The 18,143-nt window shown below is 47.5% G+C and overlaps 10 protein-coding genes across 10 annotated transcripts; 5 read left to right on the top strand and 5 right to left on the bottom strand.

The window, feature by feature from the left end:
• Positions 1 to 116: 116 nt before the first annotated feature.
• On the top strand, positions 117 to 1,574 carry POJ06DRAFT_246804 (UAA transporter). The gene is made up of 5 exons (XM_056186828.1): positions 117 to 389; positions 453 to 469; positions 520 to 863; positions 914 to 1,075; positions 1,133 to 1,574. Exons 1-5 carry the CDS (start codon positions 163 to 165, stop codon positions 1,538 to 1,540), a joined length of 1,158 nt encoding a protein of 385 aa, XP_056046625.1. The 5' UTR covers positions 117 to 162; the 3' UTR covers positions 1,541 to 1,574.
• POJ06DRAFT_246798 (ubiquitin-conjugating enzyme E2-binding protein) lies at positions 1,575 to 3,281 on the bottom strand. Its single transcript, XM_056186827.1, has 3 exons — positions 2,575 to 3,281; positions 1,969 to 2,232; positions 1,575 to 1,923 (listed from the first exon to the last, which is right to left on the bottom strand). The coding sequence occupies exons 1-3, from the start codon at positions 3,166 to 3,168 to the stop codon at positions 1,678 to 1,680; spliced, it is 1,104 nt and encodes a 367-aa protein (XP_056046624.1). The 5' UTR covers positions 3,169 to 3,281; the 3' UTR covers positions 1,575 to 1,677.
• Positions 3,278 to 5,345, top strand: POJ06DRAFT_64610 (uncharacterized protein). Its single transcript, XM_056191324.1, has 9 exons — positions 3,278 to 3,662; positions 3,735 to 3,883; positions 3,936 to 4,063; positions 4,113 to 4,138; positions 4,188 to 4,227; positions 4,276 to 4,533; positions 4,591 to 4,935; positions 4,992 to 5,108; positions 5,181 to 5,345. Exons 1-9 carry the CDS (start codon positions 3,471 to 3,473, stop codon positions 5,213 to 5,215), a joined length of 1,290 nt encoding a protein of 429 aa, XP_056046623.1. The 5' UTR covers positions 3,278 to 3,470; the 3' UTR covers positions 5,216 to 5,345.
• Positions 5,346 to 5,404: 59 nt separating this feature from the next.
• POJ06DRAFT_266029 (uncharacterized protein) lies at positions 5,405 to 6,406 on the bottom strand (the record flags this gene model as incomplete). Its single annotated transcript, XM_056189125.1, has 4 exons — positions 5,405 to 5,427; positions 5,487 to 6,094; positions 6,229 to 6,292; positions 6,373 to 6,406. 4 exons carry the CDS (start codon positions 6,404 to 6,406, stop codon positions 5,405 to 5,407), a joined length of 729 nt encoding a protein of 242 aa, XP_056046622.1.
• Positions 6,407 to 6,601: 195 nt separating this feature from the next.
• On the top strand, positions 6,602 to 8,923 carry POJ06DRAFT_246790 (CBF/Mak21 family-domain-containing protein). The gene is made up of 7 exons (XM_056186826.1): positions 6,602 to 6,863; positions 6,919 to 7,125; positions 7,176 to 7,387; positions 7,445 to 7,782; positions 7,849 to 8,020; positions 8,078 to 8,444; positions 8,502 to 8,923. Exons 1-7 carry the CDS (start codon positions 6,657 to 6,659, stop codon positions 8,628 to 8,630), a joined length of 1,632 nt encoding a protein of 543 aa, XP_056046621.1. The 5' UTR covers positions 6,602 to 6,656; the 3' UTR covers positions 8,631 to 8,923.
• POJ06DRAFT_192285 (mitochondrial carrier domain-containing protein) lies at positions 8,721 to 9,964 on the bottom strand (the record flags this gene model as incomplete). Its single annotated transcript, XM_056184877.1, has 4 exons — positions 8,721 to 8,805; positions 8,928 to 9,595; positions 9,646 to 9,787; positions 9,837 to 9,964. The coding sequence occupies 4 exons, from the start codon at positions 9,962 to 9,964 to the stop codon at positions 8,721 to 8,723; spliced, it is 1,023 nt and encodes a 340-aa protein (XP_056046620.1).
• Positions 9,965 to 10,222: 258 nt separating this feature from the next.
• On the top strand, positions 10,223 to 11,977 carry POJ06DRAFT_206641 (CwfJ C-terminus 1-domain-containing protein-like protein). Its single transcript, XM_056185378.1, has 2 exons — positions 10,223 to 10,277; positions 10,334 to 11,977. The coding sequence occupies exons 1-2, from the start codon at positions 10,264 to 10,266 to the stop codon at positions 11,952 to 11,954; spliced, it is 1,635 nt and encodes a 544-aa protein (XP_056046619.1). The 5' UTR covers positions 10,223 to 10,263; the 3' UTR covers positions 11,955 to 11,977.
• Positions 11,978 to 13,905, bottom strand: POJ06DRAFT_246782 (Ppx/GppA phosphatase family-domain-containing protein). The gene is made up of 2 exons (XM_056186825.1): positions 12,759 to 13,905; positions 11,978 to 12,700 (listed from the first exon to the last, which is right to left on the bottom strand). The coding sequence occupies exons 1-2, from the start codon at positions 13,675 to 13,677 to the stop codon at positions 12,009 to 12,011; spliced, it is 1,611 nt and encodes a 536-aa protein (XP_056046618.1). The 5' UTR covers positions 13,678 to 13,905; the 3' UTR covers positions 11,978 to 12,008.
• A 469-nt stretch (positions 13,906 to 14,374) lies between these two features.
• Positions 14,375 to 15,726, top strand: POJ06DRAFT_246781 (kinase-like domain-containing protein). Its single transcript, XM_056186824.1, has one exon. The coding sequence runs from the start codon at positions 14,637 to 14,639 to the stop codon at positions 15,585 to 15,587; it is 951 nt and encodes a 316-aa protein (XP_056046617.1). The 5' UTR covers positions 14,375 to 14,636; the 3' UTR covers positions 15,588 to 15,726.
• POJ06DRAFT_294320 (WD40-repeat-containing domain protein) lies at positions 15,717 to 17,877 on the bottom strand. The gene is made up of 2 exons (XM_056190467.1): positions 17,459 to 17,877; positions 15,717 to 17,406 (listed from the first exon to the last, which is right to left on the bottom strand). Exons 1-2 carry the CDS (start codon positions 17,747 to 17,749, stop codon positions 15,988 to 15,990), a joined length of 1,710 nt encoding a protein of 569 aa, XP_056046616.1. The 5' UTR covers positions 17,750 to 17,877; the 3' UTR covers positions 15,717 to 15,987.
• Between the last annotated feature and the right edge of the window lie 266 nt (positions 17,878 to 18,143).

The raw sequence follows: 18,143 nt of genomic DNA, 5'->3' as shown, positions 1-18,143 counted from the left end.
TGACATGGAGTTCTGTATCACAGCCGTCTCTAGCGTTGCAACGTTTGGTGCGTTGCCAGAAGTGGTTAATCGGGTGGACGGGGCCGCGCAAGCCGCACAGTTCGCCAAAAGTTGGTGTGTTGCCCCAAGGTGTCGGATCAGCGCCATTCAGATCACGATAGTATGGCGACCAAAACCGTGCAAAGGAACCACATGGCGAAAAAGTCATCAGGTCCTCTGCACGAAAGGTCAGTCGTGTCCGAGAAGCCGAACGGCGAGGGGCGCAAAACGTCCGGGACCAGCGTGGCAAAGGCGTATCTTCAGCTCGGAGCGGCACAATGGGCACTTATTTTGGCAATGATTTTTGGGGGATGTTGCTCGAATGTGTTTACGCTCGAAGCAATTGTGAAGTGAGCCACCAGGTTTGTGGTTTGGCCGTGCGGAATCATGTCAATGCTAACGTGATGTGGTAGAGAAGATCCCCGCGCAGGTAGGACGAGATGCAGAACCATGTTTGATCCTCGTCTAATTACGACATAGGAAATTTGATTACGTTTGTGCAATTTCTATTTGTTGCGGTTGAGGGATACGCTCACTTCTTCACGCCGTCGCGGCCGCCTATCTTCCTGCCAAAGCCTCATGTCCCATTTACACGATATTCTATCATCGTCACGATGTTCTTCGTAGTATCATTTCTCAATAATTATGTGTGGAAGTATCATATCTCCGTGCCGGTGCATATTATTTTCCGGTCCGGCGGCACGGTCATGTCCATGGTGGTTGGTGCTCTTGCGGGGAAGCGATATTCCAAAGCGCAGGTCGCTAGTATTAGCCTGCTTACCGTCGGAGTCGTCGCTGCGACGCTGTTTGACGCAAAGAAGGAGGTCCGTTATGCATACCTACTTTTCGGTCGAACGTAGACTAATTGTTGCAGGAACCTAGCCAAGTGGAGACGACAGTGGCTACTACGAAGGAGTTCGCAATTGGAATGCTTATTCTATTCCTGGCGCAGGCGCTGTCCGCTGTGATGAGTCAAATAACGGAACTCACGTACAACCAGTACGGAAATCATTGGCGCGAAAATTTATTTTATATGGTAAGCAATTTTTTTTTGTCCCTTAGGTACGCTTCATTCTCGCTAATATATGAGTAGCATTTCCTCCCATTGCCGCTTTTCTTCCTGGCGCGGAAGTCAATAACAGACGAGTTTGCAACCCTATCAGCATCACCACCTATTGCACTTGTCCCAGCGTCCGTAGCTCAATATGTCCCGCCGCTCTCGGCCCCGCAGAGCATCGTCCACCTTCTCCTCAACGGCGCGACGCAGTACATATGTGTCCGAGGCGTCAACAATCTCGCCGGCACCGCAACGGCAGTGACAGTCACTATTGTCCTCAACGTCCGCAAATGCGTTAGTTTGTTGTTGTCTATATACATGTTTGGGAATAATTTGTCACTGGGAACATGTTTGGGGGCCGCGCTGGTGTTTGGCGGGGCTGCGTGGTATAGTCTTGAAAGCTCTAGATTACGGGAGGCGCAGAAGCAAGCGAAGGCTTTATAGAATTGGGCTCGGAAGTTGTACTATAGACCGCAAATGTTGTATTATAATTGGTTCTCTACCTTCTCTACATTACAATTATTCTAGAATACATTGCATACATGGGTATCCAAAAAGTCAAACGCTTTAATTGAGAATATCTACAAGCGATGAAGAAGACTGACGTTCCACTTGCCGAATGCCCTTAATGACTCCGGCAGCTCCTTATTCCGGCGCTCGAGAACTTTGAAGATATTGTTAAGCGCCGACGATGGAAGCTCGACGGTTTCGGTCGCTATTTCTTGATTGCACACGTCCGGTTGTTCTGTGTAGAAAACTTTCATCGCTCGCGTCGGCTCTTGCTGGATGTTGCTGGTGTAAGATATGTCGCTGTTGAAAACCCAGAGCTGGTTCTTGTCAGTTTGATCCGATCTATGGTGCACGACACTTACATAGCAGAGAATCGTCTCCTCGTCAGAGAGTGCAGCAATTCCGAATTGATGAGTGGAATGAAACTCGATTATTTCCAATAGCATCTCAGTCACAAAAATCTCCAGAGAATATCTGCAAAGCGTGATGTCGTTGCTTATCGACTTAGGTTCCAGTGACAAATTCCATTTGTATAGTTTCACAATGTTCTGATCGAGCCTGTCGACGATGCCGACATCACAAGAACATGCCGAGCATGCGACCATCTTGGGTAATGTATCTGAAACCTAATCATAGCGTTAATGTACTCCTTCTCAAGGCGAGATGCTACACATTGATCCTGTAACATCGACAATACGATAGAATTGCCAGAAAGGAACCATAAGATGATTCTCAACTCTGTCTACCTCCGTCAGCCGATGACCCAGAAGTAACGACCTAACCCAGACTCAACGTGACGGGTACGGTCAAGTACGGAGGATATCAGCAGCTGGTAGACGAGCGGATTCTGATCAATTGATATTGGGTTTTTGTATCGATACTGTTAATGTGGAGGCGTTCAATATTAAAGTACCTTCTTTGAAACCCTGGTTCATTATAGAATCAATGAAGGAAAAGTCTTGCCATACCTTGATACGTTCGCTGCAAATGTCATCACCTACCACCATAACATAAGTAAGCCCTACAAGCGCCAACGATTTTCGTGGGTTTAGCGCATCTCTGGAAATAGCATTCCCGCCTTCATACCCATGCTGATGATCTGGTTTGTGACAATGCCAATAGTCCAACATCTCATACCAGTTCTCTGACGGCAGGTCAAGGTACTTCATGTTGTCCTTAAGCAAAACCACTCCGCACTCACTACACTGTACTGACTTGCAACCTGACAATTGCCTTGCTGGCAAGGGACTAATATGTTCCTTGCGTTCTTCTCTTTCCGCCTTCACCCGGAGAGATCCGGTTTTGCTGTTGCTGTTGAGCTGGTATGACTGCTGCAGTGAAAGGGGCGCATCCTTCGCCGTCCGTCCCGGCAAAACAATTGTACGAGCTGCGCTATCTGATGTGGTCTTTATATATATCTTCGAAGAGCTTAGTCGAGTCAAATGGCTGGGAACAACTGTTAGTGGCCACATTGTCAAGGTAATTTGGGAGATATGAGGTAGCAATTCGGCGTAATATGCTACCCCATCTTGCGTCCAGTTGTTAGAATCATAGTAGCCCATGATCTTCTAAACTGCTTTCTTGATATGATACATAACCTATGATATCTGTCCGTAATTTCACGCAATGTGGGCAAATTGACCTGTCATGTTGGTAAATTCAGCCATTAAAATTTCGCGAACGACTCAGTGTGCACTGAGTTTCGACGATGACATCACCGGCCATCATCGTCAGACGATCCATGCTCCCAACAATATGCCTACAGGACTCACGCGCCGGAGGTTTCGATGCGGAGGAGAGTCAGCATTTCACGGGCAATTCGATTCACCCTGTTCTTCGATTTTCGTCACACCGAGTATGAGCCATGGGTAATTCTTCGTCAACTAACACTGCCAGGGACGACCTGTACCGAGTGCAGTCCAATGGCTCGGTCAAGTTTCGTCAAAGATCGGGGCCACAAGATCCATATCGCAAACTGCACCAACTCCTACGAGCAAATCATGCTACATACGCGGTCCTTTACAATCACCGCAAATTCCACAATCATTTGCCACACGTACGCACTATTTGTTGCCTTTTTGGGATCGGATATGCTTGTAGGGAGTAATTCATGCTAATTGTTGGGCAGCTGTTGGGATCCGCTTACTTGTTAGGCGCAAATGGGAAACAATTGGTTGATCTGTACGAATCCGAATCGAAAGTTTTGGACCCATGGAAAGAAGATAGTCCGGCTGAAGTCACAGCTGACGACTGGCGGAATTTCTACGGCCAGCGAGTGTGAGTAGCCGGATCAATGAACTCGTTGGACCGGCATGCTAATAGTATGTAGATATCAGCGAGGTTACAAGGATTACTTTGACGATGAAGTAATGCAAGCTAGCTATGATTGGAAGAGAGTGGTTTCCAAGTATTTATTAGCGGACGACGGGACGTTGCTGAACGGGCTCATTGGAGGCTGTAAGTTAAATCATACCATTCGTCCTGAACTTGGCTAACGGAGTTTTAGTGGCACACCCTCTGATCCACTTGGCAGTAAGTCTCTCAACGGGATTGATATAACATATTGTCTCACAGTCCTTAGTACGCGTATGAATTAGACAGCGCTGAGCTCGCCACTGAAGGTAGTCAATAGTCCCATGGTCAGAACTACTACTAACATATGAGCTTAGCGCTCACACTAGTCACAACAAATTATCCAAGCTATGCCGAGTACGTCGAGGATTTTGTTAACAAGTACGATGGACTCGTCAATCCATCGACGGCCAAATACCTTGAACAGGATCCACTCGTGATTTTGGAGCATATCCGGGAGTCAAAAGTGTTTGATACAATGCGAGCTGAACTGGCGGATGATTTCGACTTCCCCGAAATACTAGCTGAATTTAAGGAAGAGATCTTGGTACATGTTTTCAGACTTGATGTAACAGGTATATACTTCTCGAGGGTTATTTGTCGGATAGCTAGCTTATATCTTATCCGTATAGATCTCGAGGAGACCTTGCGTCGATTGTTTCACACGGCGTCACTTTTGCTCACGGCTACACACCAGACAGGAAACTATCAGTTTGACTTTATTTTACTGCACACCTTGACGGCTTCGCACGCTGTGCAAGTCCTCTTCTCGCGATTTACTCAGAAGCGTCGCGTGTCACTGATTGCATCTCTTTGGTTTTTCATAGTTTTGGCGTATATAGCTACGCAACGACCAAAGGTGGACCAAGAAAGAGTGCTCAACTATGATGGCGTGCTCGAAGAAAACAGAAACTGGGATTATGTAGTTGAGCTAGCGCTAACGGGCAGAATGAAGGACGATCCTCATTACGTGAAAGGTATGTTTTGCTGCAGTTGTATCGGTTCTCGCCAGAGTCTAAAGCGATGGTTATAGCCATACGAGCTTTGAAAACCCTTGCCGGGTTGTATCCTGCTTCTAGTGACCTATATCTACGCGAAGCTGTCCTCTTTGCAACCGAAGCTAAAGATTACGTTTTTGGTACCAACAATCGTAAGTCACATTTTCGTTACTGCGAGACCAAAGTCACTAACTCTCCATCAGCTGACCCAACCAAATGGCTAGATATCAAAAAGTTGACTCTAACCTCTATTGAATAAGGAATGACGTTGCTGTCCATAGTAGTACACCCTGGAAGTCACGTATAACAGGGTCATTGATTTGAAAACAAATTTATTAATTTACCTGATCCTCGAATCATCTTTCATAGTACATAACCGCTTTATATCAGCCTGTATCCAGTAACATGCTACTACAAGTTTCGTCTATCTGTCCATGTTAAAGCATCTTTACTTGGTCGCCGTGAAGAGTTCTATATAAAATCCTCATTAGTAACCAAAGAAGAATTAAGCTCTGCCAATTAAGACATACTCTCGATCTCAGTAACACTCTGGGCAAGAACCTGCTGCTGGAACTTAGGAGTCTTGATCTCCTTCTCAATCTTAGCAATGATAGACTCAGCAAGCTGCTTCTGCTCTCGCTGGCGGACACTGGCCTCATAACGAACCCAAGAGTCAAGAACGTTCTTAGCCTCGTGGGCAAAATCAACGCCCTGCTTTAGTTCGAAAGCCTTTGCCTCAAGCTGAGCGGTCTCTTTGGAGACCTCGAAGAGGACCTTGGTAGTGTCGACAACGTCCTTGAGCTGGGAAACACTCTCGATGCGGTCCTTGACGGCCGCCGTGTGCTCCTCACGGGACTTGTTGAGGATGGCCTTCATGTTGCCGATGTAGCCGTTGGCCCACTCAGTGTAAGCAGGGGCACCGACCTTAGAAACCATGTAGATGAAGGCAGTGAAAACGGCGAGGAGGGTGGTCTCGTCTCCTAAGATGTACAGCTCATTGCTGATAGCGTAGACGGCAGCGAGGGCACCGGTGGCGAGAAGGCCGGTCTTACCCAATGCGTTCTCGGGGAGGGAGCTGATCAAAGAAGTCGCTTTTGCCTTTGGCTCCGGCGTCGTGGAGTACTGATTGGCTAATATACTAACAATGGTATGTCAGATCCAGTAATAAAACACCACATCCTAGCAATCATATCCGAGTCCTAATTCTCACAAAATTGCACCAGAAACATATATAATCGCCAAGCTAAATCTAAATTAAAACGTTGCACGTACGGAGCGAATCTTGGTGGGATAGCGGAAGCGCGAAGGAGAGTCGCGGCCGGCGAACGCACGGCAACTACACCATGAATATCATGTCAGTTGAATCAATTCCATTCAATTGCAGCAACAAACAACTTTTCCGGCGACATTACTTACAGCGAAGAGAACGGGCAACGAATGGAGAGCTCATTGTGGATCCTGATGGTCGCGGTCCGGTGATCGTTCAGTCGAGATGCACTCCGAAATGCCGGGGAGTACAGAGAATTTTCTGATTGGCTGCTCTCGTGGAGTTGCTTAAGTCACCCCCACTAACAATGTTACTAAGCTAGACCAAAGTTTCAAACTCCCAACCAGAAAAATTGAACTGTGCGAGAAATTCGCACACGACTCTCCAAACTAAGAACAGCAGCTATTCAACACTTCGTAATAAGGCTCCAAAAATGCCAAGCGTTGAAGTGGACAAAAAGAAGCGTCCTCGGACAACCAAGGATTCAGTGCCGAAAAAGAAGCGGATTACAGAGCCTCAATCTAGCAAGATCTCCGCACTCCCGGAGCCGACGCCGGAAAGCATCATTGAACTTGAGCAGCAGATCTCGAGCTCCACCGAGTACTACAACAATTTGGTTTACTTGAATGAGTATCTGGATGTAAGTATTGTGTAAAGCTTTATTTTCATCGTTCCGGGCGCTGACTGGATTGTAGAGTGAGGATTCACAAGTTGCATTGCTAGCGGCCACGGCGCTTTTCAGATCTTTCGCTCGAATGCTGGCTGCGGGCCTACTAAGTAAGCCAAAGTCACAGAGCGCAGGAAATGCTCAGGAGACCCTTACTCTATGGCTGAGAGATCGATACCAGCACTTTAAACGCAAGCTGGTGTCTCTGCTGAACAGCGAAAATGCTGAGAGTGCGGTATGAACAGCCGAGCTAGGCATATCCATTCATGTACTAACGCTACGTAGCTCACATCTTTAACCATACTTGTACGGCTAATGAAAGAAGAGAGTATTCATTTGGCGCCGACAAAAGGCGAATACTATTTTGCAAAGGCGCTTTTCAAACGGATCTTGCATGCTTTACTGATCCAATCCGACGATGAACTGTTGCTGGAATTCGTAGAGAAATATGCTAATAAGTACGATGATCTGCGATACTATTTCTTCCACTTTTCTGGGTATGACTTTATCTCCTCGACGACGCTCTTTTATCGTACGTACTGATACCTTCACAGTTTGCTTGCAAACGATGCTATGGCCGATCAATCAGAATCTCACAAGACCGCATTCACGACGAATTTATTATCGGCATTATACTCTATTGACAATCTCCCAACAGAAGATGCGCATCTTAACGAGTTTTGGGTTGAGCTGCCCGAGAAGAACAAACAACCGGTGGCTAAGCTCTCAGCGCAAAAAGCTGCATTTCAAGATTCGTGGCTCGCGGTTCTGCGATTGCCGTTGACAGGCGACCAGTACAAATATATTTTGCAAATTATGCATAGAAAGATTGTGCCGCATATGAACAAGCCTCAGACGTTAATGGATTTCTTAACTGATTCCTATGATGCAGGTATGTATTAAGCGAACGAATACGGGTTGCAAGAGAGATGGGCGATGCTGACATTATGTTATGTAGGGGGAGCTACCTCACTTTTGGCGCTCAATGCTCTATTCTCACTTATGCAGATGTACAATCTCGACTACCCGAACTTTTACACGAAACTGTACGCGCTATTGGACAGAAATGTCATGCATGTGAAGTACCGTTCGCGGTTTTTCAGACTATTAGATCTCTTCCTTTCGTCCACGTACGTTCTCTTCGTCTTAACTTCCATATGTATGTCGATATTCTTACTCGACTATAGACATTTACCGGCATTGCTTGTTGCATCGTTTATTAAGCGGCTCTCGCGTCTAGCAATTTCAGCCCCTCCTTCAGCTATTGTCATTATTATTCCTTTCGTTTACAATCTTCTCAAACGGCACAATACGTGCAACGTGCTCCTTCAGCGGGTAGACACGACGGATGCTGAAGAAGACCATCGCGATCCTTTTGTTGCTGATGAAACCGATCCCATGAAATCCGGAGCGCTTGACAGTTCGCTGTGGGAGTTAGCGACTCTGCAGTCACATTATCATCCCAATGTCGCGATGCTCGCGAAGATTATATCGGAGCCGTTTCATAAACCATCGTATAATATCGAAGATTTCATGGACCACTCTTATAATACGGTGGGCAAAATTTGGCTATTACTGGTTTCGAAAGGAGTTGTGCTAACACGTTACTAGATGCTTGATGCCGAGTTCACGAAGACAATAAGGAACCAACCGGTTATTGAATATGAGCTTCCTAGGACACTTTTCGAGTCTGGTCATGAGGGGGATCAAGCGTATCTTGAGGGATGGGACTTATGCTGAACGTTTAGAAGGTAACAAATATGTATACTATTTATTAGTCGATTAGGATTTTATAGTGCTCCTCTATAGTCCGTCCAAAACCGAAAATGCCTATGACGCCCGAAATGATTCCGTCTTCGTATCATACCACCGTAATGCCGTGACTGAATGCTCGAAGGTCCACATTGTAATTGCACTATGTCGTAGTTAGCAACCAGTACTCCAGTATGCCGATGACTCAGATTAAATAAGGGACTCTGAAATAAATCACATTATATTATCACTAATCGAAGCAATTCGGTGTGAGATGATGCCTACCTTGCGGGTGCTGCCTTTATTAAAGAGACCCATAACCCTCTGTACAGTCCTCGATAGCCCTCCGTCACTAGAATCATCTTTGCGCACCCCAGAATACTCCTCGGATACGTCGGTATATCCTTCATGACGTACCGATTCAGCGTTGGACCCTGTACTTGCATGCGTTTCCGGATGACGTCGAGCGGGAAAACGCCAGTCTTGCTTATTGTTCCAGCAATCATCCCCGCAATTGCCTCGTCAGAGCCAAATGTTTTGAGATTCAAGTCGTCGGAAATGCGGGAGGCGAGACCTTTCAAGGGCACGTACGTCCCGAAGAAGATACCCATGTGTGGCACAATTGAACTTACAGTCGGACGTAAGCCGCGGAAAAATCCCGCGATACCTTCGTCTGCGTGGATCTGCTGGATGGAATGTCGCAGTGACTGGTATACTCGGTGCGAATCATTCCCTTGCGCGGCAAATCGTGTACGAAGTAGGTCGAGTGGATATGTAACGGTGGTGGCGACGGCTCCTGACGCAGCGCCGGTGATAAACTGTTGGAGACCGGGAAACATGTACTCTGATGCGTACGTGTTCATAAGCAAATTGGCTTGGTGAAAAGTTGTGAATTGTATTGAACCATACAATAGGTAGAGAAGTTCTGCCGGTAGATTTCCTCGCCACAATGCCTACAGAAGTGTTAGTGCTTGCTACCGCGTGGAACTGGCATAGAACACACCGTTAATCCTTCATTTTTATATATTTTTGCCATAGACGATATCGTCCCCCGATACAGGGGTGCCTGTCCTCCACGGCCGTTAAATGAATTGGTCTGCAACTGCAGTCGAATCTTCACCACATCCAACGGCGCCACAAAAAACCTTTAAGTTATCAGCACCAAGTTCAATAGCAACATCGTTATAGGCGCACCGAGATGTTAGACCAGCTAATCCTCCACATATAATCGACTCTCGATTCGTTATATCCGCTGTCGCGGACACGAAACTATCCCGCTTCGGTGGCCGGCGCTTACTTTCATCATGGTCGTCGTCTCTCATTGATTATTCACAACTACCTCACGAATTTAAAACCTCCAATTTTCAATTTCTGATCGAAAATTAGTCTAGCCTTATTATAATTGGCAAAAGTCAATACGGTTTGATTCAAGATTCATCCACTTAAATGAGGGTTAGCAGATAAATGGCGCCGCGCGGTCTAGATACCCCTGAATCCTAGTGAAAATCAAATCACGTGCTCGTATTGTGATTAGTGATTCATGACATGAGTTCCCAAGAAACTCCAAATCCAATTGCATAATAATACCACGGGTCTGCAGTATACGAAGCCTCTCTCTATCATGACATCTAAAATGTGGGAATAAGTAGCTTTGACTCTACGTCTCATAAATCCTGCTAATAAGATAATAGCATCGTTTTCGGGAGCCCGTCAGGCGAAAATCTAAAGCCGGCGCTGTCGAAAGCCGCGCAAATCAATAATTCGCCAGCAGGACCATTTGACGCGCTTTTCTTACTCGGTGACGTACTATCTAGTTCGACACCCGGGGACGTTATAGATGAGCTCGTGGACGGAAAATTGGAAGTGCCTGCTCTGCCGACGTACTTTTACATTGACGCGGACACAACGAGGATGCCGGCAAAGATCAGAAAATTGATTGATTCGAGCAGAGATGGCAAAATTTGCGAGAACCTAACTTGTGTGGGTAGTTCAGGCGTCGTCGAGACTTCCAATGGCGTCAGAATAGCCGCAGTTGGACCGTCGTGCAGTGTTTTTGAGCTAGAGAAACTCAAGGTTCAAAAAGGTATTGACATATTATTCACGGATCATTGGCCACAACATATCGAGATACTCTCTTCAAGCGCCGACAAGATCGATGCGGTCAAGAAAGTTGAGAAAAATGATAAGGTCTCTGAGTTAGCGTTGATTTTCCAACCACGGTATCATTTCGTGCCAGGACCTGTGTTCTGGGAACGCGAACCGTTTAAGAATGAAGGATACATTAATGTAGCGGGAAGCGGTGGTGAGCGACCAACGCGGTTCATATCGTTAGCGCCGTTTGCGAATGCAATTAAGCAGAAATGGTTCTATGCGTTTAATCTTTCGATACCATTTCAACCGACAGTATTGCCTCCCAACTTCACGTCGAACCCGTACTTAGAAGGATCAAAGCGCAAGGCAACACAGGATCGCACGGAGAAAAGCGAAGAAGAACGAGATTGGATATATGGAAATGGCGACCGGGCTAAACGGCGGCACATAGGCGGCGACGAGGGTTCACTTAAATATTCGAGAAGAGAGCGTGCGAATGCCAGACATCCGCGACCACGGAGCGAACGGAAGCCTGTTAATCCGTCAACTTGCTTTTTCTGCTTGTCGAATCCGCAGCTTGCACAGCATTTTATTGTATCCATCGGCGAGGAAAGTTATATCACTACAGCGAAAGGTCCATTGCCGACACCTGATTCGCAGAACCTGGACTGCCCCGGTCATATTTTGATCATTCCACTATCGCACAGCCCTACAATTGCGTCAATTTCAGATGCTACAAGTAGGAAGAACACCAAGGCAGAGATGGCGAAGTACAGAAGAAATGTTGCGGCAATGTTAGCGAAATATGGATACACGGCGGTGGCATTCGAAATCAGCAGACACACCGGCATTCATTTTCACATACAGGTGGTCCCCATTCCGGAGTCTAAACAATCGAGAGCTAAGACCGAGTTCGAAAACGCAGCTAAGATGAATGGGTATACAGTTATAGAGAAAGACGAAGAGGATGACAACAAGGACAGCGAAATTGAAGAAGATTTTTTCAAAGTGTATCTCGGTGGAAACAAGATCCTATACGTTCCGCTATCACCAGAGGTGCGATTCGATCTGCAATTCGGTCGAAAAGTCCTGGCGACTGTTCTAGACCTTCCTGAACGATCTGACTGGAAGAGTTGTGTGCAAGAAGAGCAGGATGAGATCAAGGATGCGGAGCAATTCAAGACATTATTTAAGGCGTATGACTTCACGCTGCAAGAGTAAATAAACTGTATATTATATTAGACTGTATTATATAATGTAAACACATATAAAACCCTATTGTATACTAAGCTTGAATGACACCCTTGGTACCCCGACTATATCGTACTTCTTTCTAAATTTCTTGACTTTCTTTTCGAGACCCTCTATCTTGTCCCACACCGCTAACGTACATGGATCATCCTTGATGAACGTGAGTTCGATAAGAATTGCGTCAATTTCATCCTTTACTAGTTCTACTTTAACTCTATTCTCACTGTCGACGACCCCGGCCGGGAACGAATCGGCCAATACGGTGGCAAGCTTTGCAACGTAGTAGCCCCAGAACATGTATGTGAGACCGAGATTCCCACGGCTTTCAGACACGACAAGATCACACAGCCGTCCAATCACGCGCTCGTCAAACACTTCTCCTCCCCATCGTTCGCAGAGTATAATTCCCAGGAGCGCTCTATCCACATGTGACAGCCCGTGAACGCCAGCAAGTACGCCGGAAACGGCAACGTTCAGAGCCGCGGTTGCCTGGGTATCTTTAGTGTATGGCGCCTGGTAGTAAAGAAGGTTGACGACGGCTGGTAACATACGCTTAGAGATATATGGTGGGGTGAATGACGACATTGCAAAGTTCATCAGCGTCTCTATTTTAGTGCAGGCCGGACGGGCGTAGGCTGCCGTACATGTGACTAGCGGGTCCTTGATCTTAAGCGAGTCGGCGAGCTTAGAATACAGATACCCTTCTTTGATGCCGCCTATAACAATTATAACATTAATTTCATCCTCGCACCGTCCGTTCCCCTGACAACGCACCTTGGCAAAAGTACACGGAGCCAATATGAGGAGCCGCGGAAATGAGGGCCTGAACGAGTAACAGAATTCCGGGAAGTTGAGATGCGCGCCGCTTAGATATTCTGAAAATATCTTCTAATAGGTCCATGGTTTTGTCATTCACTTGTTGCTGAGCGACCTGTTCGAGGTTTTTGATCGAGCACCGGTAGCCATTAATGATCGGTACAGGATAATATTCATCGTCAGACAAGATACTCATGGCGAGGCAGCCTAGGCCGCGGAAGCCGCCTCCAGAAAGGTACAAGTTGGCACCTTTGAGTGGGAACGGCAGTTTAATTTTCTTGAAAGCTAGTGCAAAGGCCGACGCGATTTCTGACTTGATAGACTGGACACCCTGGGCCCGGAGCTTCTGAAAAATAGCGGCGGCGCCGTAAGGAAGGGAGACTGCGGAATCGGACATGACGAAATTGCCCGCCACACTGGACACCCATGAGATTTGGATACTGCCCCCGCCAAGATCCATTACTAGCCCATTTATCTCGTAAAATGAAGACGCAATACCCATGGCGCCATATATCGCCTCCATCCTTTGCGACAGTAAGTTCACGGTCCAGTTCGAGTTAATGTTCCTGATCATGGCGAGCATGTCGTCCGAATTGGCAGCTGACCTGGATGCCTCGGTGCCGAATACTGAAACATTCTCGTCTAGAACCTTGAGAGCCTTGCAAACTCTGTCGAATCGTGTGATCGCAATGCGGAGTCTCTCGAGTACGTTGTGGGAGATCCGACGATCGCTTGAGGCAGCCAACGCATCGTAAAGAGATATTTTTGCCCTGTCTTGAAAAACTATCGGCAAGTTCCGCGAGGCCTGGGAGTCAGACAGGTCCGAGACGGAAAATCGTACTGCGTTTGAGCCGATGTCAATGACTCCAGTCAGCATTTCGTCAGTGTGTTAATATCAGAAGCTGTCAATGTTGTTGCGAACTGGATCTTCAATATTCACTATTTCTGGGCCTGGACAACGAAGCCGCAGAGTTCAAGTTCACAACGTTTACTATCTGTGAGCGAGTTGGCCGAAGAGAGCGTCAGATGACTGAAATGTGCGTTCAGATAGATCATTAATTCTACGCAAAATCAGAAAACGAAGTGCAGTGATCCGCATTTGTTGTGGGATTTGGGTAACAATTGTGACGCAAGCCTCTAGTGTATAGCGCGAGGGACTGGGTTGGCCATGCACGTGGGAGCGAGCACTTCGCGTGTTTCTTACATTGCTTGCCCACGATATTTTACCACTACTCTCAGGAACCGTGAGGCCGCCGTAGGCAAGTTCCAATTGGTGTCCAACGACAGAACGCCCATGCAATCTGACGTAGACCGCTATTCCGCTGGCTTCTGCTGGCAGTCTCACCTCGCAAGCGCTTGTTCCATCTCAAGTGGCAAAGCCGCACTCAAACGCACAGTTGTTAAGCTCTGACAGATCACGCTAATGATCATTAGCGCGTTTATGGCACGGCTTAGGTCGCGCTAAGAGCCCGCAATGAACCTTAACTGGCCCTCGTGTTTCTGAACGTACGTACGCCGACAAGATAATAAACCCCTCTGCTGCTCCGGTTTATTTCGCTCTGGTCGCGCGAGGTCGTCGCTACCTAGAACTATCCGTATAGGGACGATTATGAACATGGCATTCTTGAACATCTGACCGACTGACTAGTTGCAATGGGCTCTTTCCTGAGCGTGTCCACACACATTCTGCACCTAATCTGTCTTTTCTGGCCTAATGCTCTGATCTGCTCCTCTCTCTGCACCTGCCTGACTACTCAATTTAGCATTAAATTTCCGTCAGTCCATCCAGTCCAGCTCCTTCCTGCCTCTCGCAGCCGCGCCTGATCCAAAAGAGAAATGGCGGCTTCATCAAACATTCTCTTGAAATGGCTCCTCCCTCTATGGTCACGCGGCATCAAAGATTTGCTATTCGTTGATGCCTTGGAAGTAAATGAGCACCGGGATGACACAATAACTGGCAAAATCTTGTTCATTCCCGACATCGTCGATACCGGCTGCTACAGCAATTACAATACCGATTGTAATTACGCAGGGGCGACTATCTTGCCGCGACCATGTTTGAGGCGGCCTCCCAATGTGCGAGAGATCGTCGGCAGCGGCGCGACAGGGCTAGTCGGCATGACGTCTGAGAGAACTGTGCTCAAATTTCCCAGGCCGCACGAGAAATGCCGCGAGGATGTGCTGCTAGAACGCAAAATTTACAGGGTACTCGGCAAACATGATCGTGTTGTCACAAGGTACTGGGACTCGGAAGACGGAATCTGTTTAGAGTACATGCACCATGGCTCCTTGCGGGATTACATGCTCAGGGACAACGTCTTCATCAGCGAGGAAATAAAGTTCAGGTGGATCGTACAGGCGACTGAGGCAGTCGAGTTTATCCACTCGCGTCTAGTCGTTCACGCCGACATCTCCCCTAGGAACTTCCTCCTAGACAGGGACCTCAATCTGAAAATCTGTGATTTCGGAGGCGCATCATTAGAGGGAATGCCAGCAAGTGCAATCGAAACGCCCCGGTACAGACTTCCGCTCCGCAATCGAAGTCTGGGCCAACCAGCCTCAATAAAGTCAGACATCTTTGCTCTCGGCTCAGTCATCTACGAGGTCGAAACGGGCTCACCGCCATTCTCTGATCTTTCGAGCGAGGACGTGCAAGAGAATTACATGGCTGGCGTGTTTCCGGACACTTCAGGTTTGGTGTGTGGGAATATTGTCAAGTCGTGTTGGCAATGTCGATTTCAGGGCTGCGGTGAGATGTTGCAGGCGCTACGGTTGATTGCTTGGTGAATACTGTCTTTGGTTTTGCGTCGACTTCTATATTTCCCAAAATTACTGGTATGACTAGGTCTTGTGTAGTATGGAATTTGGGTGAAATTGCTAAAGTTGAAACATATATGCAAGTAAGTTCAATAATGACAAATGATATATACAACCGATCACAATGCTAGAAACCCACACATGCTTTTCATACTTTAACCCCCCGATTGCGATATGACTCTTTGTACAATCCATGCGAAATAGTAAACATTGGTACATAGCAAAGCAAGCAACCGCGCCGCACACCCTACAAACCCGTAAATCACAGATGCAAACACTATTAAGTGAACAGCGGAAACTTTTGAGAAACTCCAGCAAAAGCATCTACACATGCAAAACAAACACACATGATACGCCTCATAAAATACCATCATGCGTAATGATTCAACTTGAAAAGCCGGATCTTGCCGCCCTCGTTGCCCGTAACAAACATCTCGGAGCCGCCGCTGAAGGCCATCGCCGTGACTTTGCCCAGGGGCGTGCCTGAGGTCGGCCAGTTCTTGAATATCGTTCCCGACGGGAGGTGTGCGAACCTGAACGCGTCTTTCTTCGCGCGAGAAGCGATACCGAGAAGCTGCCCATCATGCGTAAAACTAAGTCCCGAAATCGACGTCACGAGATTATCGAACGTACAGAAAAGCTTGGGCCCGTCATCTTCTTTCTTCGTCTTATCATACACATTCACAATCCCGCTCTGACTTCCCAGAGCGACCCATCTATCCGTTGCACAAAGGGTGGTAATACCAATACCACCATAATCCGCCCATCGTGAAATATATCGTCGCTCAGATGTGCTCCATTCCCATACCTCACCAGCAGAATTAGCAATTGTCATGCTTCCACCATCCTGGCTCCACTCAAAGTCGGCAACCTGGCCGCCTTCGATCTTGGCCCCCGATATCCACTGTCCCGAGCTTGCGTCAAGCAAGTTAATCCACCCGCCCGAGCCAATCAATCCTATGAATCGACCGCACGGTGATAGCTTGAAGCGTTCCATGCTGTGCTGATGACGTTCGTGGCCGTACATCCGCGAAATCTTGTCCACGCTGCCGGATTCAAGGTCCCAAATGTAGAAATACCGACGACGGCCGCCTGCAAATGCGCGTCGTCCGTCAGGATGGAACTGAGCAGTCTGAACTGGCGACGAGCGAATGTGAAGTGACGTGGCAAGCGGATTAACTTTACCGTCAGCATTGTAGATTCGAAGCGTCCTATCATATCCAGCCGACAAAAGTAACGGAAGGGAAGGGTGGAACGAAAGAGTCTGAATTGCAGCTTGCGAGGGGGCTTGCTGGTTTGCGTCGCGCAGACGAGAAATGTCGAGAATCGACGACGGGAGTAACTTACTCTTTGACGCTGATGTATACCGAGCTGTGCTTTGCAGTAACACCTTCAGTGGATCAGCCGCCAGCAGTCGCTCTTCGTCGTCTTCGGCCTCATAGTCATCGTCCGATGACTCAGACTGGGAAGAGTTGGCAGACTGCTTCTTGCGCTTTTGGATAGATGTGTTGACCCAGTCTGGAACAGGATAGAGTCTTTGAAACTGAGACCGCAGGCGAGCAGAGTACTCCATGCCATTAATATAATCCTCATCGTCGGCGGAGCGAAGTTTTCGAAGGCGATCGGTGGATGCAAGCGAAATACTCAGCCGTTCATCATCACTATCAACCCAGGCAGCCGGTAGCCCACGTTCCTTTTTGCGGTCACCAGCGGCGGCTGTGTTCATTGACACGTCCTCGGAGATGATAGCAGATATAGCCTGGTCGTTAACTCCATCGACCACGAAGAGCTTAGTATTATTAGCAAGTTAATCTAAGATACCCGGTATAAGCACAGTATACCTCGTCATCGTGGAGATTTTCAATAGTCGTGGCAACTTCTTCTTCTTCAGTCTCCGCAAGCTCCGATTCCGCGGATTCATCAAGTTCTTCAAAATACTCAGGTTCGGCAGCCTCTTTCAACCCCTCCTCGAAACCTTCTACATCCCCAAAGACGGCGCGCTCGAGCGCAAGCTCGACGTCGTCCTTAGGCTTGGTGGACACCTCGTTCTTCTGCTTCTTTTGAGGTGACGCCATTAGCGAGAAACCAACGCTCGACTTTGCAGGTGCAGATTTCGAAAGCTTCTGTGGCATCGAGCAGGAGATTCGATCTCTCTATCCAAATATCTGTACTACCAGAGAAAAGGAAAGTAATAAAGTCTGACTGTATGTTGAAACAACGAAATATGAGAGATGAAGAATGAAGATCAAAGAGATGGAACTCAACAATGATGCGATGCGTCGTTCAATTGTGCAAACTTTTTTTGTGCGGCGTTCGCAGAAATTTTTTCCCGTCGCGGGTGGATTGATTTTACCTCGGATTGCCGTAATGAAAGATTGGCCTCTTAGGAACATCAGTACTGACATTCATCCGCCCTCGTTTTTGCTAAGTTTTGATTTAATCTGAAGGAATTCAACTGCCCCGAACGGGTGAGCGTTCATCTTTGCTTTGCTTTGATGTACTGTGACCTGGATCTGAGGGCAGTGA

The sequence above is a fragment of the Lipomyces tetrasporus genome (assembly GCF_029532465.1).
Source record: "Lipomyces tetrasporus strain NRRL Y-64009 chromosome Unknown POJ06scaffold_2, whole genome shotgun sequence".
In the NCBI taxonomy this organism is placed as follows: domain Eukaryota; kingdom Fungi; phylum Ascomycota; class Lipomycetes; order Lipomycetales; family Lipomycetaceae; genus Lipomyces; species Lipomyces tetrasporus.
The sequence above is the reverse complement of the archived record's forward strand: the minus strand, read 5'-3'. Positions and strand labels throughout refer to the sequence as shown.